This window comes from Protopterus annectens, chromosome 9.part0 (genome assembly GCF_019279795.1).
Source record: "Protopterus annectens isolate FY-2018-M chromosome 9.part0, PAN1.0, whole genome shotgun sequence".
NCBI lineage: Eukaryota > Metazoa > Chordata > Ceratodontiformes > Protopteridae > Protopterus > Protopterus annectens.
Window position 1 is genome coordinate 538,883,180 of NC_056743.1, and position 26,064 is coordinate 538,909,243.

The window sequence follows — 26,064 nt, forward strand, 5'->3', positions numbered from 1 at the left end:
GTGAAATGGGTCAGATAGTTTAGTGATCACAGAGTGAAAATCGCTGAACTGAACATGCGTTTCCCATATCTAGCCATGATCCTGGGCTCTCTGTTAGGAGGATGGATAGATGCAGAAGTTTCCAATAATTCCTTCTTTGTGGCTGCTGCCAGCACCATGGCATAAACAGGAACTCCTTTGGACCTAAAGGATTAATCCACGGGTGCAGAAATAAATTTATTAGGCCTCCGAGGGACAGGCTCCATGGACTCCGGTGACTCCCAAGCCTTACGAGAGACCAAATGCATAAGTTCATCATAGGGTGGAGACACCCAGGAGGTGGAAGGTTGAGACCCGAAAGCCTTCAGAAGAACCAACTCATCCTCAGTAGGGCTTTTGGACTGCCAATCACCCCTCTGCCTAAGGATCTCAAATATCTCCACAAAGGAGATGTCCTCAGAGGGGGATCGAGGGGACCCTTCTGACTCCTTCAAGTCAGTGTCAGATGTCAAGGACTCCTGTGGGGAGTCCAAGTGTCTCCTCTTGCACAGTCTCTTCCTGGGTACTTCCTCAGTGGGGAATTTTGGGGGTCTCAGAAGAGCAGGGAGCACCCAGTGGAGCTACCTGAGGCTCTGGGTCTCTACCCTTGGGGTGAATGATAGTAGCAGAAGTGGACACAAGCACTTTAAGGGAAGAAGAGGCCAAACCTGGTGATGAGGAAGTCTTTGGAGACAACACTCGCCTCATGGCTTCGAAAGCATCATGGCTCCGATGAGAAGGAGTTGACGGACCGGAAGGGACAGCGATCCCCTCCCGCACCGATGCTATGGACTCCAAACCTGAGGTAGGAGCCGAACTCACCCGAGCCAAAGAACCAAGAGGAAGATTCGGCACCGACAAGTCAGTGTGACTATCCTCCCTGGATATTACAGGGAAGCATTAACTCCTAGAGTCTCCGGTCAGCATCGAGGACATCCGAGAAGATGGAGCAGACAATACTGAAACAGTCGTTGGCTCCAAGGGTTCTACAATCATCAAGTCAGCCTCCTCCAGCTCCGAAGGACTGGTACAGTTCAGAGGAGGAGTAGTCAAATTCAGGAAGTGTGGTCTTCGGTTCTGATGCCCGGGTCGACAATTTAGCTAGGTCTGGAGTCAATAATAGCTTCTGTACCAGTCGATCTTTATCCGAATCTGAAAGGCTAACAGATGACCTGGAAGAAAGCACAAATGGTGCCAAATGGAGAAGTGGAGAAGAGGGAGTCTCAGAGACTGGTTCCAAGCCAGAGTCCCTGCTCCAAAAAGAACAGACGGTCAGCTCCGAAGGCTGTGGAGCCGAAGTCACAGTATATTCCACTTTTTTTGGGGTTTTTTTGTCTTAGACTCCGTGGAAGATTTTGAAGATTTTGATGATTTGCTGGCTTTATCCTGGTCAGACAAAGCTTCTACAAAGGTGTGCTTAAGGATACCTTGATCTATGAGTTTCCTCTTCCTCTCAGCCAGCACCCTAGTAGAAAAGGAGTGACAGATACTGCAGGACTCCTGGAGGTGCACTTCACCCAAACAATAAACGCACTGAACATGTGCATCTGTCACAGACATTTTCTGTCCACAGTATGGACATTTTTTAAAGTCAGACTTTGGATGTTTCTCCTTATCTTCAGCCATAATATCTTAATTAGGAAAATAACAACAATGAAGAACTATCAACAACTTTGACAAACAAACTCCCAAAGGGACCACTCTAAATATAATACAATATAGAATATATACTCCTAGCTAGTCTAAACTACAACAGACCAATGGCCAAGAAGCAAAAAAGTCACGAATAACCTGGCAAAGCTATAAAGGGAAAGGTGAGCACTTCTAAACAGTCGAACCAACCCACATTCCAAACCCATATTTAGAACAATTAGAACCAAGAAAAACTTCAATCTCGATTTATTCTTAACTGAACTTAAGGCTTGTAATTGGTCCCCATTAAAACAACTTTCCCTGGATGAAGCCGTCAACTACTTCAATGCTAATTTCCTAGCCATCCTTAACCAACACGCTCCTACCCGCTCTATTAGGATAAAAACCAAACCTGCTCCATGGCTTTCTAAGGAAACTAAGCAAAAACTCAACCTCAGAAATAAATACTGGCACAGATCACGCTTAACTAAGAACCCCATTGACCTCCAAAACTTTAAACAATTAAGAAATGAAACAAAAAAAGCCATAATGTCTGATAAACAAAACTACTACCTACATTCGCAGCAATCCCACCACAATAAACCACAAAAATTCTGGGCAAGCATTAATGAACTATTACACCCCGGTCAATCTATTACACCAAACCCACAAGGCTCTGACCACAACAACACCAAACAAACTGCCAATGCCTTTAATACCTTTTTCACCAAAACTATTCAAACTCTAGCCAGTCAACTCTCTCCACAAAATTCAACCTCATCTAAGACTGAATCCAACCCACCTCCCCCATTTCACTTCCAACCTGTCCCTACAGCTTTTATTCTCACCCTTTTACAAAAACTTAAACCTTGCACTCCTTCTGCTGACCAACTACCTGCAGAATACTTACAGTTAGCAGCCAAATCTATTGCCTATCCCATCTCCATTCTCATCAATAGAAGCATTACTGAAGGATACATCCCCATTCTTTGGAAAGTCTCACATATTATTCCCCTTCATAAAGGGGGAGACTCCACTGACCTTTCCAACTATCGTCCTATAGCCCTACTCTCCCCTTTATCTAAGGTTATGGAAAAGTGCATCCATAGGCAATTATTAGACAACCTTCTCCATAATAACCTGCTCTCCAACTCCCAACATGGCTTCAGACCTTCCCACAGCACTACTACTGCCCTCCTCTCCTTCACGGACACCATCAACAAAAACCGCAACCTTAACATGCTCTCCTCTGCACTTTTCATTGACCTGTCCAAAGCTTTTGACATGGTAAATCACAATATACTCATAAACATTCTGAAATCTATGTCACTTGATGCACTAGCTATAAAATGGTTCCTATCCTACTTAAATAACAGACATCAAGCTGTGCTCTGGAATACCACCCTTTCTACCCAACTACCCGTTAATATTGGTGTCCCTCAAGGGTCCATATTAGGCCCACTCCTATTTTCCTTATTCATCAATGACCTTCACGAAGCAGTTCCCCAAGCTACATGCATACAATACGCAGATGATTCTACACTTATATGCTCAGCTACATCTGAATCTGAACTTCACTTCCTTACACAGAACTTATTTAGCTCAGTAGAACTATGGTTTACAAAACGCTGTCTCATACTAAATCCCAAAAAAACTAAACTTCTACTTTTTACACCTACCAATAAATCTCCACCAATTGACTTCACTATAGCTTCCAATAATAGCACCGTTATATCCCAGGACCAATAATAGCACCGTTATATCCCAGGATCTTACTACCAAACTGCTAGGTATCACCATAGACAACAACCTTAACTTTGACACTCATATTAATAATATCTTGAAAACAACTAACAGAAAAATAGGCTCTCTATATAGGATCAAACCCTTCCTCACCCCTGCAACTAGAATAACTATTGCCCGCACCCATCTAATCTCTACCCTACTCTATGCCTCTCCCATTTTCACTAACCTGTCAAAAAATAACCTTAAAAACTAGAAAACACCTACAACAACATAGCCAGATTTGCCACTGGTAACCCTTTTAAAACACACCACTGTATTAATCTAAAATACCTAGGGTGGCTTGAATTACAGCAACAGCTAAAATATAATCAACTGACCATTGCCCATAAAATTCTTTATCAACCTGCTAAGACACCCATACTATCTAACCTTATTCATACCTACAATAACCTGAAATCCCTAAGATCTTCACGAAAAATCCTCATAAATATTGTCAAATCAAACAATAGAGCTGGAGACTCTCTCTTCACTAATACTGTTGGGAAAATTTGGAACTTACTCCCCACTGAACTTTCAACACTTCCCTCTATTTCCTTGTTCAAAAATAAACTTATGCTCTTCCTTAAAACACATTGGATGTGCCCCTGTACTAAACCTGACTAACCTACATGCTCTCACTACTTGTTTCAACCCCACCTTATATGCTCTAGCTACCTGTTTCTACCTCACTGCCTCAGCTCAGTAACAATCTCATCAGAATTCAACTACCATTCTACCTCTACCTCTACTACCTAGCCTTACCTATTAGTATACTCTCATAAAAGTTCCAATCTTCACAATTAGAACTTTCTTACTCAACTTCTGTTCCAGTCTTACTTTCCTTTTTTCCCCTTCTTATATCTAGAATTATATTATGTGTTTTACTATCAATCTTTCTGAACAGTTAAAATACAGCCTCATGATAAATTGTATTATGTTTAGTCAATATTTTGTGTTATATACTCTATATACCTGTAACCACTTTTTAGCTAATACTGCCTTAGTTATTATTAATGTAGTTGATCTCATGTATGTACTTCTGTAGATATGTACTGTTATTGAAGTTTGGAGCTTATCTCCCCGGGCCTCTACTGAAAATGGACATATATCCAGCTAGACTAGCCCGGTCAACAAATGTAAAATAAAATAAAATAAAATAAAATAAATAAATAACTATATCTTAGACTATATATATATATATATACATATATACATATATATATATATATATATATATATATATATATATATATATATATATATATATATATGAGAGAAAAAATGAAGAAAACTTGCGAATATGCAGGATACCCCACAAAAAGTCTTGAGCAATGCTGGAAACCAAGAGATCAGTGCCGCGGCAAACTAGATTTGGGGTAATTCCAGCAATGCATCATGGGATAAGGGGCTTGGTCTCGAGCTACTGCTAATCTTTGAGCTTTGCTAAACGGCCATGTAGGAGCTGAGGATCGGCTCCCAACCCATCAGTGAAGAATGAACGGCAAGATTGAACAACTTCACATACATTAAGTCATCACGTATTTCATATGGCATACCAGAAATATACTATACATAGAACCATCACAGCAAATTTTGCACAGACCCTCAGCTATTGGCATGAACTAACCACAACTCTTTATATATTATCTTATCTGTTTTCTCCTGTATATTACCATTAGAAAATTGAATTAAATCAATGGGTGTTTAAAATCAAAACTGCAAAATATATTACCACAATTCCTTCATATTTCAGATATTTCAAAACCTCACATAGTACTAGACTAAGCAGTGCAAAATATGGGGAATAACTGAACGAGATAAAAACATAATACATGTATGGGTAAGGATTATAGATGAATATAATAATTTCTAACTTGAATGTTTGATAACTAGAGCTTCAAAATAAACATTGAAATATGCAGTCATAGATACATCATACCACAACCTATAGTGATGTCACAAATTTCTACTGAAAACAAAGTAGACGTGCCCTGTTTTTTGAAAATGATACATTTACAAAAAAAATGATAGAATTGAGAAATGTTTTATTGGAAATACCCTGCTACCACAGTAACTGCAGTAAAGCACCACATATATGGAATGAGTCCACAGTAAGAAAAGAGAACTGTTTTGGAGCATTATTAATTTGTCACTGAGAAAAATAAGCAAATTATACTCAGTTTTTGAAAATAGTTTCCGTTAGAAAAGAGACTTTGCCTGTACAGCTTTTAGATATAAAATAACTTCCCATCACTACAAAGATATATTTTGCTACTTGGATACATCTTGTAAAGGAAAAGTATGAAAAAAAAGTATGGGACCATAAAATCTAAGGAACATCAGGCAAGACTAATATGTTTTTGGAGGGGGGAGTCAACAACACATTTTGAATTAAACCTTTTTTCACTCCTCACAATCTACTGTCACAAAACATCAAATTGGTTCTGAATACAACAGGGAAAACATTTGGGAGGGGTGAAGTCACCATTTAATGTACCATAAGATCTGAGGCTTACATTTATATAATAAAGACTGACAAATATTTCTCCTTTTTGAAGGTTATACTTGTGTAGCTTAATGCAAATACCTTTACAGGCTTCAATAATAACTAAACTAGTATGCAAAATGTAAGTATCTACCATGGAAGTGGCAGCTGAAAGTTAATTCCAATTATAACTGTAAAAAATGGAAATTCGGCAAATCAGCACCACATCAACAAATCCAAACGAAATCTCCAAAAAGCAACCTTTAATGAACCAGAGTAACACAAACTCATTCAGTAAGCACTTTCATTTTGGAAAAAACCTAAGTACTTTTAATTATAACTATGCCTTGAAATAAGTACATGTTTTATTTTTCAGTCTATAATGCTTTTCTTTTCTCAAACAGTGCATGTAAAATAGGTATGATCGAATTTACTTCACCAACATGAAGAATTTGTAGTCATATGATACTATTTGATAATTGCAATCAGTAAACGACCAGGGTGAAGTGATGGTACAGTGACATTGTGTACAGATTCAAGAGATATACGATCTTTATACAAATGCATTTTCTTACAGTTTTTAGTAGCAATAGCACATATTTCAAGGAAGTATTGTAAAGATATGCCTGTCTTATCCGGTGTTTGTTGTTTAAGTCTGTAATATGTTTAACAGACTCCATGAGAAATGATTAGCACTGATTCTGAAATGCGTTCAACTAGCTGACACATAGAAATAGTTTTGAAAAAAACATAAAATAATATTCAAATTAGATAAGTGACTTCTTACTTCTGCTGGTGGAACTCCCTCAGGTGGGCGGCAGTGAAGTACAATCATTCCTTCAATTGGAACCTCTTTTCCTTGAGGATCCTCTTCAAAGTTCTTTCTTAAATCTAAACATATTAACATTAAAATCTCAACACCTAAATAATATGCAAATTTCAACACAGCATTAAAACAGTTTGTTTGATAGTATAAAAGTGCATTACGACATAACTCAAGAATTTATGTGATCAGAAACCTACAAATACAACATCTTTTCCTTGAGGATCCTCTTCAAAATTCTTTATTCTTTCTTACATCTAAACATATTGACACAGTAACACATTAAAATCACAGTTAAAACATAATGTGTAATTGTCAACATGTCCTTAAATCAATTAGTAGGATAAAGATTTTAAAAGTGCATTCTGACACAAATCAAACATTTCTATGATCAGAAACCTACAGATGGCTTACTTTCAAAGAGTGCTAATGTGATCAACATTTTTGTGACAACATTTATAGTAAAAGCTATAACCTATCTAGAGCATACCTATTGATTCTTTTTCATTAAACTTCAGTAGTAGTATTTTATTAATTCATAGCATATTCAACTTATCTTGCTATTAATTATAATATGACACAGCAGGCATAAAGAGTGAGACACAAAATTATTCAACCAGGCATTCACATGGGAAGGCCGTGCACACTGCCTTACATTGTTGCATTTATGGCTAAATGCAATTAAAATAAAAAAAATATTCAGTGTATAAATATTACTTCTCATTTTGCTGGGATATAACTTTAATAAATTCAAACAGTAGTCAATAAATTATAAGAAACTTGTCATAGCATATGTATTTAAATGTACACAGCTTCATATGAATCACTTAATGTGAATTATTTTACTTTATCCAGAGCATATTGTGCTCTGACTCCAAAAGAGTCTACCTGGGAGGACTAAGGTAAATGACAATTGCCATATAAGATGATTCTGAAGACACTAAACTTATTAAATCACAACAAGGATAATATCAGGCAAACATGCATATTTCCTAACAAAGTAAGGCAAACAGGAATATGGCTTAAACTGTAATATCCCTATAAAGCACTGACAACTTTTTCTGTAGAAAAATGTACATAACTTAAAAAGAATCATCTAATATGTCTACTGGGAGTCCCAGAGGACTGATAAGGCAAACCATTCCTTCATACAGAGGGCAACATGTAGTTTGTAGTACAGTTAGTATGCGTAAGTAGAAATGAATGCAGGATTCAGGCATGAAATATGCAGCAAAGAAGAAGAGAACATTAAGGTTGAAAAGAAGAGAAAGTCACAGTTTACTATGATAAAATACATACATATTTATTTATTTATGTAACATTTAATTGGGAAAGTCTGACTTGGAATGAAATAAATTTTCAGCAGAGGCCCAGGGAGAAATCCTGCAGATGCATTTCTTTGTAACATGGGAGGAAACCGTAGCACCCAGACTAAACCCACAAGAATGCAGGGAGGATATGCAGACTCCACACAGAAGGCACCCCAGCCGAGAATCGAACCAGAGAACCTCTTGCTGTGAGGTGACAACACTACTGCTGCACCACTGCACCATCCTATGCAGTTGTTATGGCCCTAAAGTTCCTTTTCAGATAGCTTCTTCTATATTTATCTATATTTACCCTAACTGAATAGTTTGCTTTAAAATCTGAACAAGGAATAAATATCACTTAGTAAAATAGGTGACTTTTAAACTAGTACTGTTTTTAATTCATGGTATTAATGTCATTTTTCACATGCAAATCACACAGTATGCATGTCTCTCATTTTAATGTCAAGGCTGTTAATTTCTGGTTTCCTAAATAAATGTAATTAAGGCTGTAGTTGTCGATCTCCTTCATTTGAGTTTTGTTCCTATGTGTGCCTATGTTCTTTTAACATTCATTATTATTATATACTTCAGAAGTTTTAAGCTGTTTAAATCTGCTATTCCTTATTGACAACATTAACAGTTCTATAATAGCAAATGCCATACTCCATTATTAAAACCAGTAAGCATCGGTCCACTAGTGTAAAACTGTATCCACACTGACCCACCTTTATTGTTAAAGCATTGTCGTTTAGTGCTGGACTTACTTCAAGAAAAAAAATTGTGAAAGCAGAAAGGAATTTTGAAACTGCAATTGTGCTGTTACTCTTACTCAAGTAACACCTACTGTACTGCTGACCAAAGGCCGCGAGCAAACAAATTATTAGCTAATGCTGCATGGGGTTGCAGTAGCGGAAAGAACAATGTCTGATTGAGTAATGGGAACAGTCAAGAAAAAGCAGCCCTTGAAGTTTGTAGCAGCTGCATTTCTTAGAACTGGTTACAGTTGTTACTTGTGAATATACTGCACTGTGCTGGTAGTTTTAAATAAAAGACAAACTAAAATTGAACATTTGTTATTTGTCTCTACCTGGGAGAAAAATGCCATGCAGAACTAAGTATAAGATACCCTCAAAGCCCTGTAGCTATACTTGGTTGTCTACAGACTAGTAAGAGGTGACCTGTGTCTGGCATACAAGGCATCCTCTAACCCATTACTGAAGGATTTACTGCATATCAGCAAGTCAAATGGCATCAGAAACACTTGGTCTTTGGATCTAAACCTCTTCTGCAACAGTAACAGGATGATTTGGAGGGACAAGTATATTCTCAGAGGATACTACTGCTGTGGGACAGTCTCCCCATGAACATAAAACAAAGCAGTTCATCCCTGTCCATATTCAATTGCAACTTAGCTCTATGGATGATAAACAGAAAATTAACCCCAAGGCTGCCCCCGTATTACTAATGGACAGAGGCAGCTCTTAAATGCTTTATCCCATGCATGGGCCCCCTAACATTCTCAATGGTATGATCCCAATTATTCTCAGTAGGGCTAATATATAATTATTGACCTTGGGATAGTTATGGTCAATCTATAACCAAATGGGATAGGTTATTTTCAATACAAAAAGGGAACCTAGCTATGCTTAAAATGACCTGCAAGGGCAGCTTGCCAAGAACTTACCTATGAACCTATATCAGGCAGGTCCTGTCACGTATGCATCACCAATGGAGCATTTAAGTGAAATACTTAAAGAACTGCAGCACCATTATTTGATGGGTACACAAACATAGTGCTAATCTAATGCTGTGGGAAGAAATAGCCAGGGAATTGTTATGGCTAGGCTTATATAGGCCCTAGGGCCGATAGCCTAGTACCAACCTATGAACTAGTAAACTTTTGACATAAACATCGCAGACCTGCATCTCAGTCCCTTAAGTTTACCCTGACTATCAGCTGCTCTTCTTTATCACACATTTGTTAATACTATCATAATACATGAATTGCTTGGATTATATTCCAAAATCAAGAGAAAAAAAATTATCGTTATAGCAATGACTATATATAATAACCTACCTATCACATGACTGTTATAAAAAAGTCTGTGTGTCTATCAAAGCAAACATCATGATGTTCTACAGAGAACCATTGCCACAATGCAACATCAAAGGCCCATTAACAGCTGTGAAAGCTGTAACATACTATATACTGCCAATACTATAGAAACCTGAACAGATATGCACCTGTAATTAGTCACTGGTTTTAAAAGCTGTTTTTTTTTTTAACTGGTAGTATACTGAAGCAGCTGTAACGTCACATGTGTTGAAGAGAATTATTTATTTAAAGCTTCAAGTTTGTGTTATAGGTGAATTTCTTGAATTCATTTCAACACATGATAGTCATCTAAAGTAAAAGTTATTATTATCATTTATTATTGTTGTTGTTATTGATGGCAAATTTGATTGATCCCAGTTCATTTAATTCTGGGTAAATGCCCCCATTATTATTGTAATATCTCCTCTCTTGGCCAGTAATCAAGGAGCCTGAATCCTTACAACTGGCACTGGAGAGGCACATTCACTTGGAACCAAAATAGATACACACCGTATTTCCAGATGCATCAATATGTATCAAGCACAAATTTCCTTAAGAGCACACAAGGAACACACTAAGTCAAGGTTTTCTTTCTCTCCTTACAGGTCACCAATAAGATACCCCACTGGCATAGCTATAGAGTTCAGTCCTCAGCTGAGTGTCCAAGACAAGTCCTCAACCACTCTCTCCATGAAACCAGTGCTCTGTGTCCCCCTGTTCCAAGTAGCTGACACACACACATATCTTTGAGATTTGATTTTCTCACACACAATCACACACACACACACACACACACACACACACACACACACACACACACACACACACACACCTGGGAAAGGCTGGCACAGATGTACTGTGACCCCTTCTGCCCAGACTATATGGTAATTACACTGCCATCAGACACTCCAAAGCCAGCTACTCAAATGTTCTTATAAGGGTTCTCAATAATACCGAGTGAAATTAATATTAATATAAATTATAGTGTCTGACCAATGCAGTAAGGCTTTCAGGAGTGCCACAGAGTCACCAAATAGACATAAGTACTCTCAGAGTTTAAAATATTCTCTAAAGGACCAGCCACAATGAAAAGCTTAAATATGTTTAATAATAAATAATAAAAGAACATGAAAATACCAAATATCTTTTACAATAGACACCAGAGTTTAAGTCACAGGAAAGATTAAAATAACGCAGATGAATAGATTCACACAGATACAGAAAAAAAACAGTACTTAACTAATTTTAGCATATTTTCCTGACTGATCTAAAGAATTACTATTCCCTAGTCACCTACTAGAGCAAGGCAAGATGAAGTAGTTGAGGAGTCCTTCTTTCTCAATTTCCAAAAACAGAGTTTGTGAGACTTCAGTTTCATCTAATATTAAAATATCATTATAGAGCTGGCTTACAGAAAGACATCACAAACATCTGGTCATATGACTATTGGTTCCCATACTAACCCCTTGGCTTGAAGCTGCCAGGACTTAGTACATATATGTCAATAATACCCACACATAGAGTTTTGCTAAAATCTGATGCAGCTTCTAGAAGTAATAAAACAATTTCAAACTTCTACCCTTCCAAAGTTCACTGCTAAAGACAACATAGAAGGCTTCCTAGGACTTGTTTTACCAGAAATGTCGCTGGCTGCAATCAGAATTGTAAGATGAAATCTTTAAATTAGTTAATTTAGGGCATAATTTCTTACTGTTTTTCAAAGTTAGCTAGCCTGTGATTAACCTCTTCTCTTCCAGTATCCTATTTACAACAGTAAAGTCTGATATAAATGTATATTTCTTTGCTGTCCAGAAGGACACTCTGTTGATACATTTTTAACATAAGCAACTTTACAAATACATTTCACTACAAGTATCTGTACAAACCAGTATGATATACAAATAACATATAATTCTTTACTAAATTCTAGCTAGCTATGCTGGCATATGTTATACATCTACTGCCCTACTTCTCCTTGCATAGCTGGCAATAGGTCACATCATCACAATTACTGCTTACCATCAAGCCCTATTCTTATGATAACCCTTGCACCCCCACTATTCTCCATGCACTGTGGAAAGGGGTTGTTCTGTTAATGGGCCATCATCCAGGCAGAAATATGTGGCCCAAATATGTCACCCTGATGGTATTATCGTGCATCTTTCTCTCAGTTAAATCCCCAGTATAGCTGTGCAGATTTCCATATATGGTCAAAATGGTCCCTTCGTGCACATAACCACTAATCATGCTTGATGTGAATTTATGTCCTCCTCCAAGTCTGTGTGATACTTTTGTTTACCTCAAGCCTTCACTTGGTCATGCAAATGCAGTAAAACAAAGATGCAATCTCTCTTAACTGATCAGACATAAGCACTCTCCTATCAGTCTACAATCTATTATATTCCTAGCCAATACCCAGACGTCAGAATGACAGTTTTTATCGTGTATCTCTAAGGTAACAATCTTAATCATTATTCCAACTCCTCCTATCAGTATGAGTGATGGGGAATCAATCCTAGCCTTCCTTTTTTATCTTAACCATTTCAGATGTTCACTAACTGAACTTTGGACACCTGGATCATAGTCAAAGCTTTATACCTCTGAATCTGAGAGCTAGCTTCATTTTTTTTCAGTAATAAATTATGTTGCATTTATAGAGTAGATGCAACTGAAATGCCTCGCATGGACGGCATGTGCGGTCAAACCAACTTGAAGCAACCACAACGACCAGCAAAAAATGATGGTAGGCACAGACAGTTGAAAATACTTTATTGTTGATAACACATGTCTAAAAAATATTTAAACCAAACCGGTTTCGGCCTTACAGCCTTTTTCAATGGTTAAGAAAAGAAATTGAATATGGCACTGGTACGAGCTCCATTTATGGTCGTCCCTGCTAAGCACAAAAATAATGGTATAGCCCAACCTGGTGGTCGGGATGTACCAATACATATAGAAAGCCAAAAACATAAATGCTTTATAAATAAAAAAATAGTAACAAAATAGTATATATAGTGTATAGTCCATAATACTATTGTATAAAAAAGTTAATAGGTTAGAACAATAAATAGTATAATTCCAATCAACCATAAATGAATACAATATGTATAATATGATAATACGATAGCATTGAGCCTATTAAATACTGTTGAAATAAATTCCTCAAATCATATTGACTTAATAATAGATTCTGAAAGGGACAGAAATAAACATGATAGTCCTATTATAACAATAATGGAAAAAATGGAATAAATCCAATGATAAATAAGTTCATAATTGCATTAAATCATCTATATAGACTGAATCACCCGAATCAAAAAGACAACAAAATTACCAAACACATAAATTGTGAAAAGACATAAAAGATGCAAAAATAAATAGTATTTTGAAAAAACACAAAAGATGACATATTCTCCCAACCTAAGTAATATCAAATAATAATAACCAATATACCAAGGGACAAGCCAAAAACTCTTTCATAGATGATCATTCAGGCCTGGCGGGAAAAGTGCCCCAAGGTTGGCAATCCAATATTGTTCCTTTTTATTCAAAATGGAATGCCAACCCTGCTGATGGCTACGATCCCCCACAATTTTGTCTATGACCATGAACTTAAATTGTGCATTGGAATGTTTTATGGTGTGTCTATACAAGGCATTGGTTTCCCTCTAATTTCTGATGTCACCTTTATGTTCTGTCATACGTGTTCAGAGAGATCTGGATGTTTGTCCCACATAAAATGATTGGCACTGGCAGGTAGCTAAATATATAACCCATGTAGTACTGCAATTAGCAAAAACTCTCTTCTGATAAACACGATTAGTGTTTGCACTAGAAAATTCCTTAAGTGTGTAAACCTGGGAACACGAACTGCAATGACCACACGGGAAAGTCCCTAATAGTTTGTCCCCTGTGAGGGTAGTCTGTTGATAAATAGCTCCTCCCCCTTCCTTATGTTTATAGTGGGAAAACAACCCCCCTAAAGTTTGGCCTCTTCTAAAGGACATATGACATGTCGTGCCTAATAATGTTCTTAATTCATCATGTGCCATCAGTATGTTCCAATTGGAGTTCAAAATATCCCTGACCAGCTGGTGATTCCTACCGTACGTAGTAACAAACCTGATAATGGAATCCTGATCCTTATTATCCGATTTCTTATATTGTAATAATGTTAGTCTATCAAGAGTGTTACTCCATTCACTAGCCGCAGAGATATCCCTGTTCCTGTATCCCCTGTGTTTGAACCTACAACATAAGTCATTCCTAGCTACTTGAAAATCCTCATCAGATGAACATATGTGTTTGATGCGCATGAATTGTGATTTTAGTATGTTACGGATGGTGTGGTAAGGGTGCATACTGGATGCATGTAACAAGGTATTATATTGTGGCTATTTGTGAAATACTTTCATACTCAAAGTATGGTCTTCATTATGGTAAACTGTGACATCTAAAAAATTGATGGTGTTATAATCGTATGTAACAGTGAATTCCATACCCCATACATTGTCATTCAAATACTGAATGAATTCCTGTAGATATATAATATCTGCCCTCCACACCATCCAGCAATCATCTAAGTATCGTCTCCAGATGTCAATTTCAACAATGTAAATGTTATGTGATGAATCATAAATCATGCACTCCTCAAAATAGGCCATAAAAAGGTCAGCGTAAATAGGAGCAAAGGAAGCTCCCATCGCTGTACCTTGTAATTGCAAAAAACACTCACCATGGAAATAGAAGACATTCTTAGTTAGTACATGTTCTGCCATGCAGATCAAAAGTGTATTAAAACCTGGTGGGTACAAATCAGATTTTCCCAACCAATATTGTAATGATTGTATCCCAGCCCAATGTGGAATACTTTTATATAAAGATTTCACATCTAATGTACACATAAGCCAACCCTGTTCCAGTTGGGTGTCTTCAATCATTTGAAGGAAGTGCGTCGTGTCCTTTAATCTGGCCCTGACTGATGTTAGTAATGGCTGGAGGTAGTGTGTAAGAAAAGCAGAAAGTGGTTCTGTTAGTGAACCAATTCCCAACACTATAGGCCTACCTATAGTGGGTTTTGTGATGGATTTGTGTATTTTAGGCAAAAGATATAAGATCTGTTTTTGTGGATCTTTGACAGTAAGGTGTTTTACTGTGTTTGTTGTTATAATACCTTGTTCTTCTGCTGTTTATAAGAAGGAATCAATTTCCTTCTTATATACCAATGTAGGGTCTATAAACATCTGCATGTAACACCCACGATCAGCCAATTGTCTTTTGCCCTCATTGAGATAATCCCCAGTGTTCATGACTACGACAGCACCTCCCTTATCTGCAGGCAAAACAGCAATGTCACGGTTATACCTAAGTTCTTCTAAAGCAGTTTTTTCCATGGTAGAAATATTTTGGCCTAAAATGCATGATTCCTGATGGTGAAAATGTAGATCCTTAATAACTGATTGCTGGAATATGGAGACATATTTGTTCATTGGAGGTTGGAAATCTAATTTCAAAAATCTAAATTCTGAAGATCTTTGAGAGATATTACCTAAAAAGAACAATTTAAGATTCAGATTACGACAAAATGACAATACATCATTTACTATACTATATTCATGACTAAAGAAACCAGGGATGAAACCAAGGCCTTTATTCAATAAAATTGTTTGTGCATCTGTTAATGGTACATCAGATAAATTCAAGACATTATGAGAGCCAGCTACAGTTAGTTCAACAGTGTTCGAATCAGACTCTCTATGGAATTGCTTACTGCGTTTGTGCTTGCGACCCCCTCGTCGCCTTGATGTGTATCTAAAGGGGTTTTAGTATTAGGTTTTTTACTCCTTGGTGATTCCCGATGGTTGCTACCATCATTATCTGTATATGATGATTCATCACCAGAAGTACTGGCAAAGGATGCATCAGTGGACTTCAGAATAGATCGTGGTCTCTTTCTGGGTTTTAAACCAGGTGTCTTGTGACCAATATCATTAAATCTAACTGCTTTTGATGTTTCCGCCAGGCCTGAATGATCATCAATGAAAGAGTTTTTGGCTTGTCCCTTGGTATATTGGTTATTATTATTTGATATTACTTAGGTTGGGAGAATATGTCATATTCTGTGTTTTTTCAAAATACTATTTATTTTTACATCTTTTATGTCTTTTCACAATTTATGTGTTTGGTAATTTTGTTGTCTTTTTGATTCGGGTGATTCAGTCTATATAGGTGCTTTAATGCAATTATGAACTTATTTATCATTGGATTTATTCCATTTTTTCCATTATTGTTATAATAGGACTATCATGTTTATTTCTGTCCCTTTCAGAATCTATTATTAAGTCAATATGATTTGAGGAATTTATTTCAACAGTATTTAATAGGCTCAATGCTATCGTATTATCATATTATACATATTGTATTCATTTATGATTGATTGGAATTGTACTATTTATTGTTCATAACCTATTAACTTTTTTATATAATAGTATTATGGACTATACACTATATATACTATTTTGTTACTATTTTTTTATTTATAAAGCATTTATGTTTTTGGCTTTCTATATGTATTGGTACATCCTGACCACCAGGTTGGGCTATACCATTATTTTTGTGCTTAGCAGGGACGACTATAAATGGAGCTCGTACCAGTGCCATATTCAATTTCTTTTCTTAACCATTGAAAAAGGCTGCAAGGCCGAAACCGGTTTGGTTTAAATATTTTTTAGACATGCGTTATCAACAATAAAGTACTTTCAACTGTCTGTGCCCACCATCATTTTTTGCTGGTCGTTGCATTTATAGAGTCACATATAATAAAGCAATGTAAGAATCTTGACCCAAATTGAACTCGTTCTTTAAGGTATCAACTGAAGACTTAAATTTCTAATGCAGCATTTCTATATTGTTGTGCCAAGACAAGCAGAATTACAATATACTTCTGAAGACATTTAGGAAAAATCTCATGGGTAAGTAATAAAACAACAAAGTTTGAACAAAATTTAGCAATAGTAAATAACTACAGTATTCCAAAAGAGACATGTAGTTATATTTAGGAGTCCTTATAATGTAGAGGAATCATTTCATCATATGTCCAAACCAATACAGTTAAGTATTTTCCATAAAAGGCTGAAACACGGATTTTTATGTCTATGTAGGATTCCAATCACTCTCTCTGTTGATTTCAGGTTTACATCTAGCTATGCAATCTTTTTTTTTTTACAAACTTGGGTCCACTTCTTTGACATATAGTGCCTATATTTCACAGAAGCCTTTATAGTTGTTGTTAAAGAGCCTTACTGACCACAAAGCACTTCCAGTTTCTAAGCAACAAAGCTTTGGGGGACATGAACATTTAGCAAAATTAATTATAGCAAGTTCTCAGAAAACCTAATAGTTTTTTTTTAATAAAAAATGTGTGGGAAGAAAGAACTTTTGTACCTTGGAGTTCAACAACTTTACATTTAAAGTACACAAAGTGTCACTCGTCCGGTCAGGATAAAACAGACAAGCGGCTGTGAGTTCAGTTCAAGCAGCTTTATTACACACAAACACATCTGGAATGAGGTTTTGTAATTTAAACTTAAACTTATAAACAGACTGACTACCACACTCATACATGTTAACACTCTGGCTGCTCTCCTAAAATGACAATGCTGCCTGCATGTGCTCACTATTTATATGCATGTGCCTACATCTGGAAATGGTTCTTAAGGGTACAAACACACACTCTTTTCTACATCCTGCCACTTTGAGAAATAGCTCAAACATCAAATGACAGTATTCAATGACATGCAGTTATACAGAAATGATCTTTGATGTGCAGTTATACAGAACTAATTCTTTGACATGCAATCATACAAAATCAGATATATGTATATATAAAACAATCATGTCCAGGTTGTTGTGTATTTTACACTAAGTCTAGAAATATGACCTGATCATATAACATAAAAGTCAGAACTGGATCTAGCAATGGGGACTGTCTTCAAGGAATGTTCAACTTTGCGGACATAATCAGGAACGGGAACGAATAATGAGACATGTTCTTCAGTATGAACATTGTCAGGGTTGCTATGAGATCTAGAGTCTGTATCACAGGTACGATGCCATAATATCATTTCTGATACAGGAAGACGATGTCTGCAGTTTCTCCTGTATTCTATCCCCTCAGATTCCACTAAGTAGGATCTCGGCTCGGCACATATACCTCACTTGACCAACTCTCTTTCTTTTAACAGTTGAAGAAATCTGCTCATTTTATCATAGCTGGACATCTGAGAAGAACACTTCTTAAAAAGTTAGGCTTTGATCGCTCTGTTGTTTTTAGCATTAAGCACCAAACAAACTAGAACTGATAGGCAAGGTTGTTCTGGTTTGCCTAGACAGAAGTCTGTGAGCAGGTGAGCCAAGTAGGTCGTCACGGGGTATATTTCTGAGATTAAGTAAAATCAAGAAGATATCGGTATTGTCATGCATTGACTTCTCTAGTAATTGCTTTACACTCTGTACTGAAAGTTCAAGCAAAGCCGTTTGACTGTGGGTATTCAGGACTACTAGTAACATGGATAAAGGCCCACTCTTTTGCAAATTTCTGAAACAATTGACTGGTAAACTGGGTACCGCTGTCAGAAATGACTTTGTGTAGACTACCATGGACTGAGAAATGACATTTCATCTTAGTAACAGCAGCACTGGATGTTAGGTTAGGTAGCAAATTGATCTCAAACCAGTTTGAATAAGAGTCTACCAACACTAAGTAATGCTGATTGTGCCACTCAAATATGTCAGTGGTACTGCTGACCAAGGTAGTTCAGGAATATCGCTTAGCTGACGTGGCTGTTTTTGCAAATGTGGTTTAGTAGTATAACATAATGAACAAGAAGAAAGCACTTTATCTGTGTCTTTCAATAGAAAAGGCCAAAAATACTAGTCCTCTCACCCTTCTTTTGGTAGAGTTGGAACCTGGGTGGCCACAATGCAAAATTTGAATATGTTCATGTTGTAAGGAGGTAGGAACATTAACTTTGGGATAATTGAAAATGATACCATCTTCCAATCAGCATCTCATCTCTGTATGGAAAATAAGGTTGCACTTCTGGTGGTACACAGGATTGCTTCGACGACCATTCTACATAGATGAAGTGGTTGAGCTTTTGCAAAATTGGATCAGTCTTTGTATGATCTCTCAGCTCATCAAGTTTTGTGTTAGAAAAAGTATGCTCTTCCATGATCTCAAAGTCAGAATTCTCTGCCTTAAGCTGTTCTGTGGTGTTTCTGGGTGATCTGGATAAGGTATCAGCCATATAAAGAAGTTAACCTTTTGTGTAGACCATTTTAAAATTAGACTTTTGTAATCTGAGCATTATTCTTTGTAGTCTTGTTGGAGCGGAATGCACAGGTTTTTTTAAAATAGTGACTAGAAGTTGATGATCAGTTTTGATTTGGATAGATCGCCCAAAAATATAATAATGGAACTTTGAACATGCGAACACAATTGCCCAAAGTTCCTTCTTAATTTGAGCATACCGCATGTCAATTTGGGTCAGAGTTCTAGACGCATGGGCAACAGGTCTGCCCTCTTGTAGAATAAACTGTACCCAGATCGAACTTTGAAACATCACAGGAAAGAACTACTGGCTTGTAGACTTTGTATTACCTCACTGTAGGAGGGTTGGCAATTTGCTGTTTGAGGTTATGAAATGCACTCTGTTGTTCTAACCATGGCCATGCAACATTTTTGCATGTTAGCTCTTTTAAAGCTGCTAATAACTCATTAAAGTCAAGGATAAATGTGCCCAAATAGTTAATCATACCAAGAAAATGCTGAACGGCTTGGACATTGTCTGGAGCTGGCATCTAAAAAACGGCTGCTTGCTCATCAGTAGTGAAGATATGAGATAAAGTGTTACTTGCCAAAATAAACTATTTGCATCTAAGGCAGAAAAAACAGTGGCATTTGACATGAGGGAGGCAATCTCCTCGACTATGCATAGGATGATGAGGTGTCTTTAATGTCTTACTCAAGTCTCTTGGGTCAATGCATATTCTGATTTCCTTTGAATTCTTTTGTGAGTAGCTAACAAGGAAGACACCCACTCAGTTGGTTCTGTGACTGGACATATCTCACTTTGCTGCACCATTTTGTCTAACTGGACCTTAACTTTGTCCTGCATAGCTATTGGAACTTTCCTTGCTGGTGTGACTACTGGACTGACCTCTGGGTCTATTTTCATGCAGTACACATTTGGAAGTTTGCCTAGCTTGTCGTTGAAAACATTAGCATACTCTGAGAAAATAACATCAGTAAAGTTGGAACTGGGACATGTGCTTACACATGTAATTTTTTGGTAAAAGAAAGCAGTTTCATTCTTAAACTGTCTCTGAGACCTAATAATGACTGCACAGGTCTTTTGACTACATAAAATTGCAAGCTGTAGCTCTTCCCCATCGAATAACATGAAAGCACTACTGAGCCTTCAGTATGAATCTCTTCACTTCCATAAGCAAAAGCTTCCCACAATTGGCCATATTAAGCTGCTCACCAGCTTTATGCTGCCATTACATTACACTGTGGATAAGTATCTACTTTGAGCTCTGTGGGTTTACCATTGATCAGGGCAGTACAAAATACTTTGTTCTTTGCCAACAAAATTAATTGCATTAACCTTTTCACTGACCACTGATACACCATCTACAGAGAAAGTAGGGTTGCAGCTTTTCACATGATCAACTTGCTTTTTTGAATGACTTCTCTTAATAACTGAATGAATCAATAACTTGATTTACAAAACTTTTGATAATGGTTCAATTTTTTACACTTGTGGCATTGCTGGCCAAATGCTAAGCATTCTCTTTTAGACTTATAGTTGGCTCCACAGTTACGACAATTAACAATAAGACTTGGCTTGGGTCTTACAGACTCACCCTTATACTGCACTGAGCATGTCTGTTTTACTGAACTAGTCTTGAAACTTGGTAGAAAGCTATGGGGTTTCACAGGTAGATCAGCAGGGGTTGCAGCTGCATGTTTCTGCTTGTCACGTGCTGCATGCTGTCTACGTTCGCTCTAGAGGCTGCTGAAACCATTTTCTTATCACCTGTAAGCATACTTGTGTGCCTTTCTGTGAGCTCATGGATTTGACAAATTCCTATAGCTTTGCTAAATGTTAAATCACTGTCATGAAGCAAAATCTTTCTCACTGCAGCACTATTAACAACATGCACAAGCCTGTCCTTTATTAACTCATCTTTCAAATCACCAAATCTGTACATTTTAGCCTTATTTTTCATGTCAGTGATATAAGCTGCAAAAGCTTCACCTGGCTTTTGGTCTCTTAAAATAAAATAAGGCCTCTCTAATGTAAAATTTGTCTGGGGGTTGCACATTTTCTAAATTTACATTTTAAGCACTCAGGGTCCTCTGTTGGTACAGCTGGTACAGCAATATGGCAGTTTTCCCCCTTTCCTGTATATATTTCTGGTGCAAACACAAATTAACACTCTCTTTCAATGGTTTCTGACCCAGCTAAGTTAAACAAAATGAATGCTCTTGTACGTGCATCGTCAGAAAAAGATGCTTGTATGAAAATATCATATTCCTGCTCACATAATCTCTAGTTCTCTGCTATATTATGATCAGACACAAGTGGACCTGGTCTGTGAAATGCCTCTGCCATATCAACACAAAGTAGTGAAGGTGCTTGGAATTATGTACGAACATACACCACACACACACACACACACACATATATATATATATATATATATATATATATATATATCTGCCAAAACTTTATGCCAGTACATGTAATTATGACCAATAGCACAACAGACTATGAAATAACTACACTTAGCCAAATAAATCTCCTTAGCACAAGAACACTTTGAAACCACTGTATTTTGTGAATAAACTGCACACGGCAGACAAAACTCAGAATAAGAAACACTTTGAGATGAATGCACTTTGCAAATAAACTACACACAGCACAGAAACTCTTCAAAATGGCTGTAATTTTGCAAAATATCTCTGTACAGTGCAAGAAACACTTTGAAATGGTAGCACTCTCAGAATAAATGTACACAGCAAAAGAAACATTTCAAAATGGCTGTACTTTGACTGCACTTACAATATAACTATACTTTGCACACGGCAAACTCTAAGAAATAATTGCACCATAATAAAGCCACACTCTGCAAACACCATGCACACTTTGAGATACTTCAAACAACTCTAGTTATTCTATGAATGGCTTCGGTCAATGTGAAATAGTTGTCTGTGCCCAAAATATGTTTTTTTTTACTAAAAATGTGCAGTTGCCTTGATTTTAAGCTTATTTTGCCCTTTTATTGTACCCATTATGCCCTTTTGCCCCTTTTATTGTGCTAATTATGCCCTTTTAACCTCTTATCATGCTCATCTTACTTTTCTTGTGCTTGTTTTAGTTTAAACATGCTCGTTATGCAAATCAAAGGTAATTCTGAGGCCTTTATGAATATTTCTCTTAGTTTTATCAAATATTGTGGTTTCGAACATTTTGTTTAATTAATAATGTTTTTGTGCCCTATATTTAATTAATAATGCATTTTATGCTACTCATTTATTAATAATGCATTCTGTGCCTTACAAGTGCTCCGTTTCATTTTCTTTGCAAAATAAATCATTTGTGCAAGTTCTGGCTACCTTAAATTTGATTCTGGCCCCCTTTGATAATTTGAGCTCGGTTTCACTCAACCAGCTCAATCTGCTTCACCTTCAACTCTGCACCTCATGGCTTGAAGACGTTGTACTCTCAATCCTGATTCTGACACCATGTCGCTCGTCCAGTCATGATAAAACAGACAAGCGGTTGTGGGTTCAGTTCAAGCAGCTTTATTGCACACAAACACATCAGGAATGAGGTTCTGTAACTTAAACTTAAATAAACTTATAAACAGACTGACTACCACACTCATACATGTTAACACTTTGGCTGTTGTCTCAAAATGGCACTGCTGTCTGCACATGTTCACTATTTATATGCATGTGCCTTCATCTGGAAATGCTTCTTAAAGGTACATAAACACGCTCTGTTGTACACAAAGAGACTGGAAATTTCAGTAAATAAGACAGTGTAAAGTCTCTTCTACTGCTGAACAGGTACACTGGAAAGTACTTCCCCAACCTGACAAGTATGAAATTCCTTCTATGGATGATATGCCAAAACTTTATCTGACTGTATCATACCCACCGATTAATTTGCAAGTCCAACACTTCCAAAAGTGATCTCTGTCAGACTTCCCAAACATCTTACCATATCATCTAAGGATGAGATTAACATCACTCAGTGTAAAGTCTCCATTATAGATTCCACTTATGTCACGCAACTTACCTTTTCCATAATCCATCCACTACCACAGGGGTGGGATGATTCAGGCCACGGGACAGTGACAAGGCCAACATATTCCAGCTACCGAATGGAATGAAATATTGATTCTTGCTGTTACAGATAACTTATGTGTAATCCACAATGTAAAATTAAAGTCTGAACTGAATCTGAAAGATCAAAAGTGTAAACATTTCACAATAGGCAAACCATCAGGATTGCTTCTATCGCATATTTGTTTTAATTATTATTATTATTATTATATTCCAATTTCCTGTACTGAAGAATTGAATGGTATTAAAACCATTTTAGTTAAAATTCTATTAAGTGATGAACTGACCATGAGCGTATCTAGATAACCATTGGAAATGCTGGCACCTGTAAAAGCAGGACCCAAAACACAGAATGAATGACTGAAAGAATGAACTTGCATATACCAAGTCTGAGATAGCTCTTTCCGGGAAACTTCTCTTTTCTCAGACATGTGGTGATCCCAGAGTTGGTATATATACATTTGGGGTGTCGGTTACCTTCTCCCCACATTGAGAGGGGAATAGTTCCCCCTACAAAAACAAGTTTAAAGGCAGTTCAAGATTTACTCTTTTCCTAGATTTGGAATATTTTTTTTTCAGTTAGTTGGCACGCTGCATTACAAGAGCTGACATTTCAAGAGGAAGACTAATCATATCACAGCTAATGTAAACTGGAAATATTTTAGTACTTTCAAAAGTGGCTAGTCACTAAACGTGTAGATTCTAGCCTTTGTTTAAGAGTCCTCATGAGAATAATACATGTAGGTATTTATCCAAGTACTGCATATCAGAAAAATTATCTGTAGTTAAAATAGGAGAATAATAAATTCAGAAGATGATATTCACTCACAGGCTATACGGACTAAGGCTTTCCTGCTCTTTGAAGTTCCTAAATTGCTCCATGCAACACACTGACACCAGTAATCTTCTGGACCATGAAAATCTTCTACCTGTTGTCTTGTCACATTGATCATCACTTCTCGACCCTTTAAACCTTAAAGATATAAAAAATGCAGGAAATATTAATCAAATTGTTTGTTTGCACTGAAGAACATTACTGAAAAAGTTACAGATTTCAAATATTAAAAAGTTAATTCAACTCTTTACCATATTAATTTATTAATATATGATCCTGTACTATACATGACTAAGAAAGGCAACATAATATTGTTATCACTGAAGCAGTAATTATTATAATTGTATCTTACTTAAACTGCCAGAGACAGAATGTAGCTTCATAGGAAAACAAAGGACTTTGAACCACACAATACATATTATTATACATGGGTGAGCACAGAAATAGGAGACAGACATTTTATTTGCCTATGAATATTGTAATTAAATTACTCTCAGTTTCATTTGATTTGTGCATGGTGTAAAAAGAAATACTGGCAAAAGTAAATTCCTATATCTAACTACAATCTCTCTTTCAGAACATACATGTTTGCCTTGATTCTCTGAGGCAGAACATTGTAATTAGGTCTGTTCATCTTTTTCCCAGAGAATTAGAAGTTATATAGAAAAACGTTTACATTCAATCTCTGGCAGGCTAACAAATGATGCATAAAAATTCAAAATTATATGGATTGGAATCTGTTTTTTTTTCTGTCTATGAAGTTCAAAGGTGAATAAGAAAAGTAACAGCAATTTAAGTTCTAGTCACAATGTAAAAATGCATTACCCTTTATTGCAGGTTTGAAATGCATTTCAAAATCCATAGTTGAGTATCAATACTGTTTTATAAAAGATTTTCTAGCATTTGAGTAGCTTGTGGTATTTAGTGATAACCAGAAATAACAGTGTACATTTATTTAAAGCAATGTTGCCAAAACGGAACTGCAGAATTCATACAATGGAGGAGAACATGAATCTAGCTGTGACTAATAAATAAGGAACTGAATATGCAAACTGCACCCGACATATCTTAGGTACTCCAAAAGTTATAAACCATAAAAATCCATAGGCATAATGAATAAAAGTACACAGTCTTCTCTCCACAGTAAAGTGCAGAACAGTACTGCACAGTACAGCTGTAGCACAGCAAGAGAAAAGTACTGCACAGTACAGCTGTAGCACAGCGGGAGTACAGTACTGCACAGAACAGGTGTACCACAGTGAGAGTACAGTACTGCACAGTACAGCTGTAGCACAGTGGCATTGCAGTGCTGCACAGTACAGTTGTAGCACAATACTGCATGGTACAGCTGTAGCACAGCAGGATTAGAGTACTGTACAGTACAGCTGTAGCACAGCGAGTGTACAGTACTGCACAGTACAGCTGTAGCACAGTGGTGGTACAGTACTGCACAGTACAGCTGTAGCACAGCGGGAGAACAGTCCTGCACAGTACAGCTGTAGCACAGTGGGAGTACAGTACTGTACAATACAGCTGTAGCACAGCAAGAGTACAGTACTGCACAGTACAGCTGTAACACAGTGAGAGTACAGTACAGCAAAGTACAACTGTAGCACAGTGGGAGTACAGTTCTACATAGTACAGCTGTAGCACAGTGGGAG

At 36.9% G+C, this 26,064-nt stretch overlaps 1 protein-coding gene across 1 annotated transcript in view; it reads right to left on the bottom strand.

The window, feature by feature from the left end:
* The window catches only part of UNC5D (unc-5 netrin receptor D), a 3,101,373-nt gene that overhangs the window by 1,744,262 nt on the left and 1,331,047 nt on the right, over positions 1-26,064 (bottom strand). Inside the window, exons 3-4 of the mRNA XM_044083087.1 lie at positions 24,398-24,541; positions 6,708-6,811 (exon numbers count right to left, since the gene is read on the bottom strand). Of these exons, the coding sequence (XP_043939022.1) occupies positions 6,708-6,811; positions 24,398-24,541 (248 nt within the window). The remainder of the gene's footprint in view (positions 1-6,707; positions 6,812-24,397; positions 24,542-26,064) is intronic.